General features: G+C 38.2%; 2 protein-coding genes across 2 annotated transcripts; one reads left to right on the top strand and one right to left on the bottom strand.

The window, feature by feature from the left end:
* The first annotated feature begins 50 nt into the window (after positions 1–50).
* Positions 51–3,385, top strand: LOC103706055 (thioredoxin-like fold domain-containing protein MRL7 homolog, chloroplastic). The gene is made up of 5 exons (XM_008790019.2): positions 51–882; positions 2,085–2,169; positions 2,366–2,477; positions 2,558–2,677; positions 2,903–3,385. The coding sequence occupies exons 1-4, from the start codon at positions 119–121 to the stop codon at positions 2,659–2,661; spliced, it is 1,065 nt and encodes a 354-aa protein (XP_008788241.1). The 5' UTR covers positions 51–118; the 3' UTR covers positions 2,662–2,677; positions 2,903–3,385.
* Positions 3,386–3,947: 562 nt separating this feature from the next.
* On the bottom strand, positions 3,948–12,475 carry LOC103706056 (ribonuclease 2). Its single transcript, XM_008790020.3, has 9 exons — positions 12,208–12,475; positions 10,695–10,723; positions 8,381–8,454; positions 8,141–8,242; positions 8,031–8,034; positions 6,919–7,010; positions 5,969–6,130; positions 4,508–4,607; positions 3,948–4,342 (listed from the first exon to the last, which is right to left on the bottom strand). The coding sequence occupies exons 1-9, from the start codon at positions 12,396–12,398 to the stop codon at positions 4,296–4,298; spliced, it is 801 nt and encodes a 266-aa protein (XP_008788242.1). The 5' UTR covers positions 12,399–12,475; the 3' UTR covers positions 3,948–4,295.
* Positions 12,476–18,391: the final 5,916 nt, after the last annotated feature.

Raw genomic sequence — 18,391 nt, 5'->3', positions numbered from 1 at the left:
AAAGGCTGAAGATTATATATATATATATATATACATACACCAAGTTTATTTGAATACCTTCTTATCCACTCGTACAAAGTGCACCGTCTTCTTCCTACGGGACGGGGAGAGGGGGAAAATGTCATCGCTCCAAATCCGAACACTCTTCCCCAAACCCTTCTTCCAGTTCTTCGCCGCCAGCCCCTCCTCCTTCCCTCTCTTCGTCCACTACCCAAACCCTGACTCTTCCTCTTTTACCCGCTCCTTCTCTCGAAGAAACCCTCGCCGCCGCGCAAAACCCTTCGTCCCGTTAAAAGCATCAGCCACACCCGACCCGAGCCCTAACTCGAACTCCGATCCCGACCCCAGACCTAGCCCTAACCCGACGAAGCCAAAAGGTCGGCGTTCGAAGCCCAAGACCCCGGCGGGAGGAACCGCCACCGCGGCCTCCGGCGACGCCTTCCCGTCGACGATCCCACAGAAGCCGAGGCGCGGCCGGCGGAGCGAGGCGGCGGCGGTGGAGGACTTCGTCCGGGACCGGCTCGACCGGACCTTCGCCTCGATCCGGGAGCAGGACGCCGGGGTCTTGGAGGGGAAAGAGGAGGTCTTAAAGCAGAGAACTATGGAAGAGGATGAGGAGGAGAGCTCGGAGGGCGGGGGGAAGGAGGTGGTGGAAGAGGAGGATCCAGACTGGCCTTTGGATGCCGATATCGGGTGGGGGATCCGGGCGTCGGAATATTTTGAGAAGCATCCGATCAAGAATGTGGTCGTCGATGGGGTGGAAATCGATTGGGAGAGAGAGATGGATGAGGGGTGGGTGAAAGAGATCAACTGCTTGGAGTGGGAGACCTTTGCCTTCCATCCGAGCCCTCTCGTGGTTCTAGTCTTCGAGCGCTACCGAAGGTATTGGATCCGTGCATTTGTTCTTTATGTGAGTTTTAAGTCGCTTCACTAATGGACTGTTATATCATTAGAGTACAATTATAATTGGGATCGATAAGAGACTTTTACAAATTATTGGATAAATGTTAGGATGTGGAAGAAGGAAACATTATGATGAGGGCACGGTGACATGTTACAAAGTTATGATCAGAATATAAATAAGCAAAATATAATTGGAAAGAGGGTGGATGAGGTGCAAGCCTACCTTTATGGTGTGTGTGATAATCCCAATCTGTTGAGATGGCAGTGAAATGTCTATGAGAGAACATAAGGTCTTTGATTGTATATGCATCAGGTTGTTGAGGTGTCTGGAATAAGTAGGTCTTGCACTAATGTGGTCAATTGGGACAGAATAAACTGATGTGTATTGGCCATGTTTGGTGAAGATCTAAGCCCTTGGTAAGTGGAGGATCTTTTTGAACTGTGGGTATTGTTAGAATCATAAATTCCTTTTTAGTGTTTTTTCTTTTTTGGTTAATGCAACTATTAGTTTATGCATGCAAAAAGTCAAAATTATAAGAACTTATTATCAAATATTAAGCAGAATCCTAGGAGGGGTTTGTGGGAAAAAAAAGAATGTAAAAAGATGTCGTCCAAGAATTAATGTGGAAACCACAAACAGGGTGATCCAAACCTCAAAGATGGTCGGATCCATTTCTTACCTTCTGATTGCCAAGTTCTTATGCGTTATAGTACAATGAGTTTTAATTGGAAATGAAGCACTGGATGTTTTAATCATTAGTGGTCTAATTGATATATCTACCTACTTCTGAAATCTAATAGCTTGGCAATGTTGGTACAACTTTACGAAACATAAGAATGGAGTTCCAAGTAGAACAATATTGGCAATGATTTCAAGTTGTACAAGATTACGTGTCAAGGATATGTGTAAGAACAACAAAAAGCAAAGATGCTTCCAGAAATATGTCATTTAAAAACTACGAATAAATAACCAGCCTAGCTGACCATATAGGTAAATTGACCTCCACACTCACTTCATACTTTTTCGAGTCCCAAGCTGCCATCTATGTGAAATTTTAAGTGATTAATGCTAGGCATGGGAAACAACATTGAGGATATTTGCCTTAAGTTTGCTATTTAATTACTTGCAGAACTAGCTAAATGAATTCCACTTTCTTGTTAATTTTTCTGCTCCATCATAGGGCAGCTGATAACTGGAAGCTCTTGAAGGAGCTGGAGAAGGCGGCCAAGGTATACTGGAATGCTAAAGATCGACTGCCTCCTAGAGTATGCCACCTTTTCCTTTAAAGTTGCTGAAATGTTAATCCTATTATTCCTCACGTGTCCTTTATTTTTGTCGGAGTTTCCGGGATGTGCTTCTACACAATCCTTCTATTTCTGAAATTTGAATTGACTGTATGCTTTCCTGACATTATCATGTTTAATTTTGTTAAATCATGATGTCTTGGGTTATGTGCTACAGACGGTCAAGATTGATATTAATATCGAGACAGACTTAGCTTATGCTCTTAAAGTCAAAGAATGCCCACAACTATTATTCGTAAAGGGAAACAGGATTTTGTACAGGGAGAAAGGTGTGAACATGTTATTGGAAACCATCTTAGCTAAAAAAATGTTGTGACCCTTATCCATTGCCTGGCTTTTGGACTTGCAGAACTCAGAACGGCAGATGAATTGGTGCAAATGATTGCACATTTCTACTATAACGCAAAGAGACCATCATGGATTGATCCTGCAGAAGTTGCTCCTCCATTTTGATTTGTTCGTGATTCAGGTAATTCTTGCTTATCAAGATTGCACAGAAGTTGGGCAAGATCTATTCATCTTAGAAAAACAGGCGGCTTGCCGCAACTCGGTTGTTTCAGAGGATGAAACACGCATGTACTTATGCACGAGTTCATATGTGCGTGTTTCTATATTTATTCATTTCTCCATTTCTTTGTGATAAGCACCACAGAATGATATAATTGTCATGTTCCCACGTTCAATTTGATCACAGGGCTGTACAGCTATCATGAGACCTCCATTAATAGAAGGGAACCAGCTTTCGATGCACTCAAACTTATCATGCAGGAGAAACATGTCGAGAATCTGTCATCAACTGATCCTACATCCATGTGTCGAAATAAAGATTTCATGCCATAAGGTGGTCAAGAAACTTGTCATACAGGAGGTATGCATATTAAGAGGCAGTCAACCGTATGGACTTAGATTGCATGACAATCACAGATGCGGTCTCATCAGCCAGTCCATCGATAAGATTAAGGGCTGAACAATTATTTGACTGTATCACAAATAACTGAATTTGGCATGCTTTCAGATGGAAAGCAACGTTCATGCATTGCAAGCTACTGTGTGCATTTTCAAGATGTTTTTTTTTTTAAAAAAAAATCTCTTAAAACAATTATGCTTGTTCGCTCAGATTGTACAGTGAGGAGTTTGGTGAAATAATACACAGGCTTCTGAATATCAAACATTGCAACCAAATTGTCCATTTCATGCTTATAAATGTCTAAACTTGTCCATAATTTTCTTGTTGACTGCTAAAATCGTAGGTAACATGAACTGAATGCTGCAGCTAGGTACTGTTTGGCCTGTTGGGACAGCCTAATTACGGTCTAAGGTCTGTGTATGTTCTAGCTTTTGAACTTTTCAGGTGGGGAATGGAGGGAAAAGTTGGAGATGGAGAGGCACTAGTCAGCATCCAACCCCTATCTCATAGTTGATTTCCACGATCCTTCATTCTGGGGATGGGGAAATCAGCTTGCTTCCCCATCCATGTAACTTCCATTATGTTTTTCCACTTTAATCATCTTTCATATATGTCGCATTATCTTGAAAATTATGTCGAAAGCATTATCATTTGATTTTTAACATCTTTTGGCCAGATAACATGTGGATAACCATCTTGCACTCTGCAAAACTGCAGGGTTTCCATTCCTTTACCTCAGCTTCAAGGCATCCTCGAGAACTTTTGCCTGAGCTTCCATTCCTGAACCTTTTTGTATTTTACATGCATTTTACCAATTCCCAACTAAGAAGGATTTTAAAACAATACAACTAACAAATTATTCATAAGAATCTTAGTTCAGAAGCCAGTCGGCAAGGATGGATGATCAATTATCACAATCGGCCTCTAAAACAGCTAAAACTGGAAAGGAAGATAACCTGAAAGGTTCAGGACCATGTATGGATATATTACATTCGCATATTTGAATGACATGTTTGCATTCTACACCGATGAAGATAACCAGCCCATATTAAATTCTTGGATGGCCAAGTAATTTGGTTGACAATGTTTCACTCCTATCATGATGTCTTGCTCAGCTTCAATTTCGTACAAGGATCTTGCGGCATGATTATCCCTAAAACACTAGGGAGGCCTCGGGGTCTTAGTGGTCAGTTGACCAAGACATTGCTCCACTGGCATCACCAAGAACTGACATTGCACAAAAAAACAAAAAAAGAGCACAGAGTGAGTACGAGCTGTAAATTTAGCGCTATAGTGACAAGAAAGTAACCTGAGTGTCCTCAGTAAGCATGATTGGGAGGAGCAACTCCTTCCTCTAAACTGATTCAACGATGTATAAATTGAAAAACTCACCGAGTGGAGCGTATGTAGGTAAACTGATATATCTAGGACAAGAGCTTCGTAAGTATGATGCATCATCTATGATGTCAGATCCCATTATGCAATCGCGAGGCTGAAAAAAGGCAGACACAATGCAATTAAGTTAAGGCCTTGTACACCTGCAGCATCATAACAAATGAGCAAACTCTATAATATATATGATTTGGACAATGCAATCCCAAACACCTAATTAGCTGGAACCCTTGCTGATCTCAAAAGCTCATATCAAAAACCTAAAGGTAGTAGCCTCTAAAGTAATTTTATGTCTGAAGATTGCACATCTGACTTAAACAACCCAATAAGACATCAATAAATTTGTTAAAGAAAAAAAAAAGATTCTGTACCAAAAAAATAAGACAAAAAATGATTTTGTACGGAGAAAATAACACAAAAAAATGACTTCTTAGACAATCACCTTTCCAACAAAAAGGTGGGAACCTCAGTTGCCAGGCTAAGAAGGCAAATGGCATATGGAACAATAAGGCAAGCCACAATCTAAGAAGCAGCAGCAAGCCACAATCTTAAGAGAAACAGTGCCACAGAACAATAAGGCCAAAGATGCAAAGGATATTAGTTGGGAGATCGAAAGCAGACCAACTGCAATAGCGGGGTGGAGTCAAGTGGCAGCTAAGAAACATTGAAGGTAAAGAGAGGTGGAGAAGAGGGAAAAGTGACCACCAATGGAGCAGATGAAGGTCCTACTGCCAGCCACAACCCAACAGTAAGAACAACAATAACAAAGCTGGGTGTCGTTAGGGGGGAAGAGCAACTAAGAAGGTAGTGATGGTAGCTGAAGCTGACACCAGAGAGAGATGGAGGATGGATAGAGATAGGGGAGGAGAGGATTGTGGTCATTATGATGGCGACAGGATCTAGATGGACAAAAATTGAAGATTAGGGCATGCTTTTGAATTACATTACTAAAATACTAATACCTTTAATAGGTACCTGCCCCTATCAACTAGGAACAACCGCTTATCCACCTACTACGGTTGTTTGATCTGGTCCGTCTATGATCAAAAGAGTGGTTGATGTTTATCCTGATTGTAACATTGGATTTTTATGATATATGCTAAAATACTAATCAGTTGTGACTTGTGACAGTGCTTTGCAAGTTGCAATTAGAAATGACCTGAGTCTCTAGATTTACAGCTTTCCTGTTTACCTTCAACTTTACAGGAATATGAATGTAGTTTCCGTCTATGCAAATTTCTGAGTATGCTATGTGGAATTTCTTAAACTAAAACAATGATATGGCAGACAGCTGACCCTGACTAGCAAGCTAAATTCTTGAATCACAATCAATAAGTGAATAACCCAACCATGTGCCTGTAGACAGATAAATGTGTGTGTCATGGGTGAGTTGTATAAACAAGATATTCCCGCATAGTAAGGCAACTGGAAGGAAATTGTGGGTGGAAAGTTATGGCTGACCTTAAAATCCTTGTAGAAGCACAACCTAAGTTCCTCCACAGAACCATGACTGCAAACCACTAAGGGTGACGCCCCAAAGGCATTCTTAATGGTGGAAATAACATCTCCCAATGGATATCTGTCACCATTACTAGCTAAGATACCTGCACTGCTCAAAATTCTCTGCAACCACAACAAACTGTTAAGCAAAATGGAAGCATGATAACTCAAGTTTGCAGATACCATGCAGAGTACCTTGATAATACTCTGAAATGGATGCATCAAAGGACAGTGTAGTTAAATTATTAATTATAAGGTTTGCTTCTACTTAGTTCTAAGATGCACCTTATTTGGCCAGTAAGATTTGCTTCTACCTATGTGGTTGCATAATATTGCTATCATTACTATAGCAAACTGCTTGTTCTACTATTTCCTGTGATTTCTAATGCACAAAGAACACTGCAGAAAGATTAAAACCTGGTGAATGGTATGATTTGTTGAATTGTAATGATAAATGCATTTCAAATCATCTTGTATTCAATATTTTCTTCCATGGAATACTGCTTGTCAGTACAAGATCAGGTTTCCAACATTCAACAGTTCAGCTTTCGCTGGACATAAAAATTTAGATTTCCTAGCTCAAGCTATCTGGAAAAGATCTGGCCAGAATAGGAAAAGTTTCATAAATATTAGAACACATAACAGTCAAATGAATACCGCATAATTAATTTCTTGAAGAGAGTTGACTGCAATAGCTTTCAACTATCAGATGATAACATATGACCTGTATATTTACTTGTTAAACAAGAAGTTGAGTTTCATCATTTTGAACTGTAGAAAAATCTGAAATTGAGGAAAAGGTGACTAACATGATCATAGACTTAGACTGAGCAAGGCAGTAGTAGAAATATAAAGGAAACATAAGGAGATCTATTGAAGTAGATATAATGTGCCAAAGCCCCAACACTAACCGTAACATTGTATTTGGAGTACAGATCAAGGACCGTGGAGAAGTAATCATACTCATCCTGTATTACTGGGTAGGAACATGTCCCATGCTTTTCTGCAAGCATCAAACACAGTGAAGAATGAATGCTGCATATATAATAGAAGAGAGCAACCATAACAACTAACAATTGATCCCCGTCATACAGCTCTAACTTTTAAATATTAATTGGAAAAGGAATATTTACTAGATTTAGGATCAGAAGTCCAATGGAAACCCAAAACATGTTCCATGTATTTCCTGGTTTTTTCTTTCCTTTTTTCTTTCTGGTGTTTTTCTGTCCATATCTATGCATCAAACATTCCTTGTTCTGGTAATCAAAACTGGCGACATCTATAATTTTTGAAAATGAACTGTAGGTTTCAGTTTCTTCTTCCTTTTAGCTAATCCTTACTACAGGTTTAAAACATGACTCTTACTTTTTTAAAAAGACAGGCAATGGCGAACAGCTGTAAATCACAGCTTGGAGATGCCTGAGAAGGAACTCTGCATCATGGCTTTTCTATTTTATATGTGTGCCTTGTGAATATTAGTATTTAAAACCTGGATGGATAAACCATTGTTTCAATATGTACCAGCTAAGTGTAGATTTCTTTTTTGCACATCATTTCCTTTCTTTTCTTTTTTCAATGAGTAGTTAATTGTATGTTCAGTAATTACAATTTTATATTTTCTGGTGGATAAGAAATCAAGGACTTAAGTGCCAGTGCTGGAGGATATGATAGCCACCCTGCACATATTGTGACATCTGGCAGATTTGCCACACCATGCTGAACTAAAAAAATAATTAAAAAGAATACAGTACTCTTTTTGATTAATGAATAAATTGGAGCCATGCTGACTCATGCTAGGTGTCAGCACTGTCTCGGCATGATACGTGAGGCCAGCATTTGAAACCTTCTAAGAAATAGGAAAGGATATCAAAACCCTCTGAATTTAGTTATATTTTCATGAACTTATAAATGGCAAAATATTCACAGAACTTTATTGATTTCTTCTAAAGAAAATAATGCAAAATTTATTTTAAAGGTCAGTATTCTACTCCACCGCATAAGGAAGGTTAAGAGGACAAGTTACCCCACTGTCCAGGTCCAAACCAATCAACACATGCATTAAAACAACAAAAGTTTGTAAGTTATATGTACCGGAGTGAATATATTTGGAAGTAATTAGGAAATTGTTGCTACCTCATGTGCCCAAAACAGTCCTCTTCCACCAAAGCAAAGAGAGGGAGTGCTGCAGTACAAGGATGGCCAGTACTTCTCAAGTTCTGGTACTAAAGATGAAACCTGCATGCAGATATACTCACCAAAGTGTCAGAAAGAAATTTATTTGATTTAATTTGTCGCCAAGGGAAAAGATATTAAGATATATATGCATGTGTATGTCTATATAAATATATTCTGAGGAAACAGTGATTTCTGCACCTTTTTTATATCAAAATCAGTGTGACTGCAGCATGCTGGCCAGCTTCCATCATTGTAATTTGGCCAGAGACCATCTGTTATAAAAGGTTTACAGTAGAGTCTTAAATCCAGAGTTTCAAGATACTAAAACTTTCTTAATCATGAGCAACAATATAATGATCTTCAGTGTTACAATGTACATTTAGATGGAGTTATCTTCTCTGAATATATTTTAGTTCCACCAGGACATTAAGAAAGAGACAATTTTTTCTACATAGAATACCAAGAAAATTGCAAAGTTCATGTCTCCTAATTCTGCTGCTTATTTTTAGATGCACATATTATCTAAGGTATGAGATCACCCATTTCAAGCCCCACAAAAATCAAAATGGAACTTCTGACTTAGTTTTTAAGATCATAAAAATAATATCAATGTCCGAGCACAAGATGGAATAGGAGTGTGGGACATTAAAGAAGATTTTTCCCCTTGTTTCCTTTTGTGCATCTGTTTTTCTGAAAAAAAGATTATTTTTATTAGATCAATTGTTTCAAATTGACTTATATTTCTAAGATGCTATTCCATAATTTAGAGATCAGAACATTACGATTTCTTTTTCCCTTTAGGTGAACTTGAAGTGTCATCCTCATCCTACTAGGTTCCAGGTCATATGACACCTGCCCTCAGCTCCTTGTTACAAGTCTAATTCTTTGCAACTACTCAGCAGCAGACTGTATTTTTCTGGTTGTGAGGACCAAAATGTTCCCATTCATTTGTCGACCAAATCCAATGGCGGATAAGTTTTTTTTTAATAATTTTGTGGAAGTCTTGATACATTCAAGCAATTCAGAAGAACTTTTAGAAAAAAAAAACCTACTGTCAAACTTGGAAGTTGGAACATGTCAATATGATGAACACCACACAATTGGCTACATTTTTTGTTGTTTACTTGTCTTGCTAGTGCAAAAGAGAATAACATTAAGCCAGATGAAAGAAAAAGAAAGAAAGGGAAAAAGGGTAAAGGAATAAGGGATAAAGAGGCAGGGTCTCCTTATCTGTTTATTTGACAACTCCAATGATTCCGACTTTGACTAGGAAACCTGCTTAAACCAATGGGGATCTGGTCCAAGGTGAGGGAAATATTGCGGTCCAGTAAATTTGAACAACTCTTAATCAGTCTAGGAGTTTCTGACAAGCATGAAAGGAGAATCCAGCAATGTTCAATTCAGTTAAAGAATTCAATTCATAGAATGATTCCTCGTAGACATGCAAGAGTGGATATTTGTATTCATATTCAAATCTTTTTGCTAGCTATGAGTACAAATATCATTTGAAATTTGAAATGAATATTCATAAGTAGTCTGAAGAAGAGACTAACAGACTAGCAGTTCTTGTTCATGTCACACGGATGGAGGTACAGTGCGATAGATCACACATGAATTTTTGCCCTTCACAAAGACTATAAATCAACATGTTGCTGCCACTCATCAATTTCCTGAACTTTATTCCTTTAGTTATCTTCAAACAAACAGCAATTGGGAGCAACTTTGTTATACAATAAATTATACATGAATAAAATGGATTTTATTTGTCCCTAACCCACCCTTCTTTCCATAGTAATTGAGAAGAATAGAGATTCGAAACATATAATGATATCATAGATGTAGCATGGTCACATAATACAAATCAAGGTCAGCGGAACCGTCGCGAACCGGATGGTTCCGGCCGTCCCGAGGCTTTCTGGTGGCTCACTAGTACGGTTCTGGCAATGGAAACGAGACTCGTTGCCGGAGCTAGAAAAGGAGAAGGAAAGAGAGAGCAAGCGGGGGAGGGAGGGAGTGAGAGGGAGGGCCGTGGAGGGCCGCGGGGGGGGAGGCCGCGGCAGGCAAGGCCGAGGCCGAGTTTTCCTGTTTCGAACGAAATAGAGTCCGACCATGCCTCAAAAAATTTCAAAATTTTTAAGTGAAGTTGGCGAATCGCTTGTTGACTTCACTTAAATTCTAAAATTAAAAAATTTTGCAATTTTAAAGTGAAGTCGGCAAATCGAAACAAAATTTTAAGCTGCGGCTGGACCCCTGTTTCGTTCAAAACAGGAGAACCGGCCGTGGCCTTGCTTGCCGCAACCTCCGCTGCCCCTCCGCCGGCGTCTACCAACCTCTCTCCCTTTCTCCCCCTTCTCTCTCTCTTTTCCTCTCTCTCACAATACCGTGCCCTCGTCAGTACAGCCCCGGCCGCCGGAAAACCAATACGATGCTCGGTACTGGTTCCTCCGACCTTGACACAAATTTCTCAACTGCACAAAAAAATTAAAATACTACTCAATAGCATAGAACTTACGAATTGTAAATTCTGTCAGAGGCTGTGACCTACAAAAGTACAAGGAAGATAAGATCAGAACATGTCGTCTTCATTACACAAGTTATATTTAAAATTACAACAAGAATGAATTTGCAAAAAGTAAAAGGCACAAAATCCCAGCCCTGCAAGATAAGCAATACATCCGTAAACAAGATGCATGCTTAGAATTGATGAAATGAAAAAAGAAAGAACATAAAAGGAGGTTTAACCAAGAAGAACAAACAATAATAAGTGGAGGGAAAAAAGCTAAACACGAAATTAATTAGAAAATACTGGCGACAACAATTCCTACTTTACCTATAATGAAAGTAAGTAGCTGATCAAAGGGAATCTAATGAAGCAAAATCAGGGAAGAGTTACACATATGAAAATAACAATATATACCCCTATAGAATAAACATTAAAAAAACAAGTTAAAATTCCAGATAAAGAATAAAGCGACCACAAGACTGCATATAAATCATAGATTAAGAAGAAACTATAGATTGGCCCTCTCAACACAATCTCAAGAAAACCATATAAAGCAATTCAAACTTAATTTATTGTAAACACAACCAAATCAAATAATTAAAGAAAAGAAAAAAGAAGAGCCCTATATCATAAAAACAGCGAACCAATCAACTAACAAACAAGTCAATCAGGGAGGAGATGGGAAGAAAAGGACAACTTATTCAATTAGTGGGAAAAGGGAAATTAACAAGATTTAGTTCATAAAGTCAGATGGTTGACTCCAATATGGGACAGGGTTAAGGCATATGACAGAACGAGAAGAAAAGATACCATAACCATACATAACCATCAAGCCTTGTGCCAACTATAAAATGTTGGCTTTATGAATCTTTATTAGCTAATTATTCCTCTAAACCTAATTCTATTGTTATTGCAAGTTTTTTTTTTTTATTTTTTATATTTCCAATTTTTTCCATAATATCTTCCATAGTTATCACCTCCTGTCTTCCCGTAGAAAATATAAGAAAAACAAGTAACCTACAAATATCAAGAAATAATAAGAAAAAAAAAACAAGAATGAGCATCCATTTCAAGATCTTAAAAAAAAAAAAATAAAGAAAAGAAGCTGCCATAAAGCTCCATGTCAAGAACAACGAATTAAGCACCCAAAACTGCATATAAATCCTTCAAAAAGCAGACAGTTGGGAGCAAAGAACCCGGATTACGACATTTCAGAAATCGCATGATTAGCAATTTGAACCCTATTAGAGCAAATCAAATGATCTCAAATAAAGGATCGAAGCAACCATATCGACCGTCAAAGATTCAATTTATTCCAAGTACAAAAGAAATTTTGCCTACTGAATCACATCAAACAAAACTAAACCAAATCCTGCTAAAACTAAAAAAGCCCAATTCTCAAAAATCATCAGAATCCCAGTTAGAATTCCAAATCGGACCGAATTAGATCAAACAAGAAGCACGAAGAGAATCAAAAGAACGCCGGAAGAGAAGGGAGGGGATCGGAGACAGAAAGGGGTACCGGCAACAGCCATTGGAGGAACAGCAGTGGTGGGTATCCTTGCAGATGGTGCCGGGCCATTGGAGGCACAACACGAAGTAATCCAACTCCCTCTGCCCCACCGTCTCCATGGAGGACGACCCCAAGGAAAGCGAAAGGGCCGAGAGCAGGAGGAGGAGGGAGAGGAGCCTCGGGACGCTCGAAGTCGCCATGGCTCGTCTCGCTCTCTGTCTCTCCCTTCTCTCTTTTCAACTCGGGAGGCTTATAATTCTTGAAGCCATCCGACGAGAAGGGAAGTGTAATAATTGCGGCCAGATGGTCTCATAGAAATTGTTATGCGGGATATCACATCTACCGTCTAAGTGGCACGGCATAGGACAAGTGAACGGAGCGCATACAAGTTAATATGGTGAGCCACAGACTCATGTGAGGGAATATACTTGGCATCGCGGAATCCGGGAAACACGTGATTAGAGCCGTTAAAAAAAAAAAAACAAAAAACATGGTACCACTATTTAAACTTGTATAATTTATAAAAATAAATATAATAAATAAATTTGTAAACTAAAATTTATCGTTACGGTACCGAATCGTGCATAATATTATTCTATTATAATATCCATGCACATGATAGAAAACTGATTTAAAATATCAAGCATCGGTATACTTCTTATACTGCATATTAGTTCGGTACCGATATGGTATATTATACCTACTGTCATAACAAATATTTTTGCCTGAAAAGCTGGAATGGAGTGTAAATATGTTTCCCATCTTAAGAAGTCTTTGAGTAGAATCATTGGAGCTTCTTATTGGCAGAGGTTGTAAAAGTCAGCATTAGAATAGCCCATTTAAATATTATCTAACAAGTCCTAGATGTTGCTATTGCTTTGGCATCCATATAGCCATCCACAAAATTTTTATTTTTTAATCTTTTTTCATGAGATATACAAATATTTGTGATTAAAAAGGTGGTCCTAATATGATCTTGTATGGCCAGGGCCTTGGTTTGGTCGGTACTGACTTTATTTGGATTATTGGGGGCGTGCTCATGTATTAACTCTCTATATATACTTTTTTCCTTTATATGCGTAAGCCTAGAGTCACAAGTTCAGATTTTAGGAACAATTTGTCGGAAGATCAGAAAATGCAAAAAAAAAAAAAATCAAAATTTTCAAAAGAGAAACTAAAAAAAAGGCTCCTAAATATATATATATATATATATATATATATATATATATATATATATATATATATATATATATATATATATATATATATATATATATATATATATATATATATATATATATATATACATTGACATGAAAACAAGTACAAAGAGAGAAGATCGATAAACAAATGGAGGAAAAAAAGAAAAAGCACCACCTGCAAGAATATATGACATCATCATCTTATAGTTTGTAGATACTTCCTGCATTTTTTGGAATATAGTAATTCATCTGAAATTGAATTCCAATATTGTGCAAATCCAACATGTACAATCAACATTCCATCTACCAATCACAACTACCTTCATTGGCATTTTGTTCATGTTGATGCTACATATAGACTGATTAAATTTGCTGATATCAATTACAAATCTTATAGCACTAACTATGAGAAGATTATGAATTTCATTATGCCTGTTCATGATAAGGGTTGCTTGTAAGCATATCTTTTCCTTGAAGGTTTAAAGATCCTCCTAATCCATATCTAAGGAATGATCCATCAACATAGAAACATTCTTAGTTTATAAAAAACTTGAATGGCAATAAGGGTTGCTTGAATGCGCCCCCCGCGCGGAAAAAAAAGGGGAAAAAAAAAGACAAGCTAATTTCCTAGTAGTTACTAGTTAGGTGGTTAAACTATTGAACCTAGAGAATAACTATTTTGTTTGCAGCAAGCTATTATAATAAGGTGACAATAATGTTATATGGAAGGTTCTAAAAAAATCTGTGGAATAGTTAAAAAAATAAAATAGTACTATTCTGCATAGCTTGATAATAGAAAATGTGATATATTTATTTAACCCTTAATAAATAAATAAAAAATAATATATATACTAATTTCTTCATTATATATATTATAAATCGATACAAGTTTGCTTGTCCTCCATCTTAAATGAGTCCTCCTACTTCTTATGCTTTCATAAATAGGCATGACATGGTTTTTGAATATGGATGCTAAAACACATTCAATGATGGTCTATGATTGTTGCCTAAGAGGTAAGTGTTGTTAGGAGAGTAAGAAATAAGTGCAGAAATCATTTGAGGAACGGATTTTTTTCTTAGTATTCTTTTATTGCAATGTTATTTGTTAGGTAATTGTTGTTATTGGTGATTGATGAACAAAATTATCAATCATGATTTCTATTACATTCTAGTCAAAGCAATGCTCATTGTCTCAACAAACAATTGTGAAATTCTATATATTTAGCTTATAATTTTTTCAACAATTATGAATATTCATAATGTTCATATATCATTTCTACATAGTGTAAAAACTGGCGCTTGGAACTTATAAGTGGTTTTCTCCTGCATGCACAAGCAAGGTTAGGCAGACTGTGTCGAACTAACCAGTTTGGAGCATACTACGATCGGACCAGTCAATTATCGGAATGGTTCAAGTTCTTGGTTCGATATATAATGCCTTTGCTCCTCCTCGGTTAGAATCATCTCCTCTCAGCTTCACTTGATTTCGAATCCCTAAGCCACGTCCTCATCAAGTTGATGATTCCCCCCCCCCCCCCAAAACAAGGTACTCGTCGCCGGATCTGGAGCTCTTGACTCCTCTATAATGGCTCGAACCTCTCGCTCCCCTGGCCTCTCTCTCTCCCCCCACTCTCTTAGTCCTCCTTATTGGGTTTAGAGCTCTTGAAGCTCCTCCACGATGGCTCAAACCTCTCTCTCCCCCTCCCTCCCTCTCTCTCCCTCCTCTCTATTTCATCCTCTCTCTCTCTTTTCATCTCTCTCCTTTTCTCTCTCCCCTTTTTCGTCTGGCTCCCCTTGTTTTAGTATATCCTGAAACAACACGATATGGATCTCTACTGTACTAAATTGATTACCAGCTGATACGATCTTCGGTATCGATTTGATGAATCTTATATACAAGCATAATAGCCTTTACTATTTTCAACTTTTCAGGCAATATTTGAAAATTCTAGTTTCTTTTTGGGTAAAACCCACACTAATATATAATGCCAAACTATATATGTTTGCTTTAACATGCAGCTTTGATAGGTAAAGCCCACACAAACACCATGATATGTAAGATATAATGCCAAACTATGTATGCCTAAGATCAACCATGCATCTTTGATAAGTGAAGCCCACACAAACACCATGATACACAGCATTTAATGCCGAACTATGTATGCTTAAAATCAACATAGCATGCGGCTTTGATAGGTAAAGCCTGCAAAGACTCACACTGTGTAACCTATATATAATGCCGAACTAAAAGTCCAACGGCTTAAAAGACATCTAAAGTGTGTTTGGTTCCAATTAGAATTAAAACGGGATGGATTGGAATAAGAATCAGAATGATTATATTTTCCAACATATTTAATCCGCGAAGTCAAAATTGGACTAGGATTTGAGTACTAGGTTAGAGTCCAGATTGAATTTTGAAGGATTGGGACATTTCCGTTCCTCCTTAAAATTAGAATGAAAATAGAACTGTTAGAGCACGGAAATGGACGGCCCCCCGTTATGAGGTATTGTCCGCTCTAGGGGAGGGCCGCATAGGTACTTTACCCCCGCATGGTTTTGGCCCTTCGGTGCAACTTTCGCCGCTACCAAAAGGGCCCTCGCAAAGGAAAGGAAATGAGACCCTTATAAGCACGATCTTTTTCCGCTACTCAAGCAGTATGGGACTAAAGTGGTCCCTACCCCATCTGCCCCCCAACATTACCCCACCAGCGGAGAGGGTCATGTGGAAAAGTTTCGACGAGACTCTCAACGAAAGCACCAATTATTAGAGCACAGAAATGGATGGCCCCCGTTATGAGGTATTGTCCGCTCTGGGGGAGGGCCGCGTAGGTACTTCACCTCCGCACGGTTTTGTCCCTTCGATGGGAGTTTCACCGCTATCAAAAAGGCCCTCGCAAAGGAAAGGGAATGAGACCCTTATAAGCACGACCTTTTTTTGCTACTCAAGCAGTATGGGACTAAAGTGGTCCCTGCCCCATCCGCCCCCCAATAGTACCCCCAGCGGGAAGGGTCATGCGGGAAAGTTTCGGCGGGACTCTCAACGAAAGCACCAATTATTAGAGCACGGAAATGGATGGCCCCCGTTACGAGGTATTGTCTGCTCTGGGGAGGGCCACGTAGGCACTTCACCTCCACATGGTTTTGCCCCTTCGGTGCGACTTTAATCGCTACCAAAAGGGCCTCGCAAATGATAGGGAATGTGACCTTTTTTTTGCTACTCAAGTAGTATGGGACTAAAGTGGTCCCTGCCTCATCCGCCCCCAACAAGAACTTTTTCAAACCAAACAGCTAGAATGAGAGTTACTTGCCCGGTGGTGACCTCGTCCGGTAGAGATAGGATATATCCGGTCCCCTTGACCTATGAACTCGTTCGGAATCCGTTCCCACGTGCGACCCTTATCCATTTATGCTCTGGCTAGTGGGTAATTTAATCATACCGCATGTGATTCGGTGCGACTGCAGATGTACGGTGAAATAATTCCAACGAGAGCTATCAAGAGAGAGCAGAACCCACATGAACGAATCATGTTGCTGAAAAAAGAATCGTATCCCCTACAAGCAACACTAGTTAGGTCATAAACTCATCCAAAGGTTATTCTCCCCCAGCTACCTTATCAGAATAAAAGCTTCATATGATGTAAAAGAATTTGGTTCGATTATGAGATCAATTGAAATGGACAATTGACAATCTCATACCATTTCCATCAGTATATTGTTAGCTTTATTTGCTGGAAGTTACCTGCAGATTCAATTGTTGTTTAGTTACATTAGCTAACTTGCATGATCTAATTCTTAAAAAGGTCCATCAAATATATTTTTTCCTATCATTTATCAAATAATATAACACATATTTCATTAGCATGACATTGACATCGATGCCAATCGACTTCCAACACATACACAATATGATTTTTTATGCATCAAGCTTACTAATACTGATCTTGCAATTTTCAACTATTTTTGAAATACAATATAACATTACACCAAATTATAATAATTAAAAATATAAATAGCTAAACTTTTATTATAAATTAAACGAAGAATTATAATGATTATTACCGAACAAAAAATTCTGTACGAATGGAGAATTTTGTATAAACAAGCTTTCATGCAGAAATTTCTATCACTAATATCGACATCACTAATATCAGTCCCATGCGATGTATAGGATATAATTTTTTTTTCAATTATGTTTAAAATATAATATAATAATGTAATATAACAATATAATATATCATAATAATAGAATGTTTGATGTTAGCTAATTTTTGTTCTATATTAAACAATGAACTTTAATGCTAGTCAAGCATCTTAATTTCGAACTTATTAACACTAATATTTATGTAGCGAATGGAGAGTTCCACACAAACTAAATCTCTATTTTAAATAAATATATATGATATATATACGTACGTATGTACTATAAATGTTTGTACATATATATATATATATATGTGTGTATGTATGTATATGTATATATGTATGCATGCATGCAGGTATTTTTATTTGGCACCATGATTGGTCCTCCAAATATATATATATATATATATATATATATATATAATTAGAGGTAAAGATAAACTGGGATTGCAGAGGTAAAGATAAACTGGGATTGCCAACCGGCAGATCCCTCACCAACCAGTCCACTTGGACTGTCAGCCACTGCACGAATTCTGATGCTAAATTTCCAACCACTCCACCTGGGGTCCTGGCGTCAGCCAATGCTTAAGATCTGCTACGAAAGGGACATGTTAGTACCCCAAAAAAAAAGGGACATGTTCGGAGAACTCGACGACTGCACTCGACAAACTGACCAATCCATCTGTCACACATCCGGCACAAATAGTGGTGGTCCCGGGAGAAATATTTGACACCTAAGGAGCAATATCCGAAACCGAAACTGTTGGAGACGCCGACGTTTTCGTCGCTAATGGCCTCACGGCTCACACACTTCCTCTCCGTCTATTTAAGAGCGGCCTCGCGGCAACGGG

The sequence above is a fragment of the Phoenix dactylifera genome, chromosome 1 (genome assembly GCF_009389715.1).
Source record: "Phoenix dactylifera cultivar Barhee BC4 chromosome 1, palm_55x_up_171113_PBpolish2nd_filt_p, whole genome shotgun sequence".
Taxonomy (NCBI): Eukaryota; Viridiplantae; Streptophyta; class Magnoliopsida; order Arecales; family Arecaceae; genus Phoenix; species Phoenix dactylifera.
This window is presented reverse-complemented; position numbering and strand designations above follow the sequence as displayed.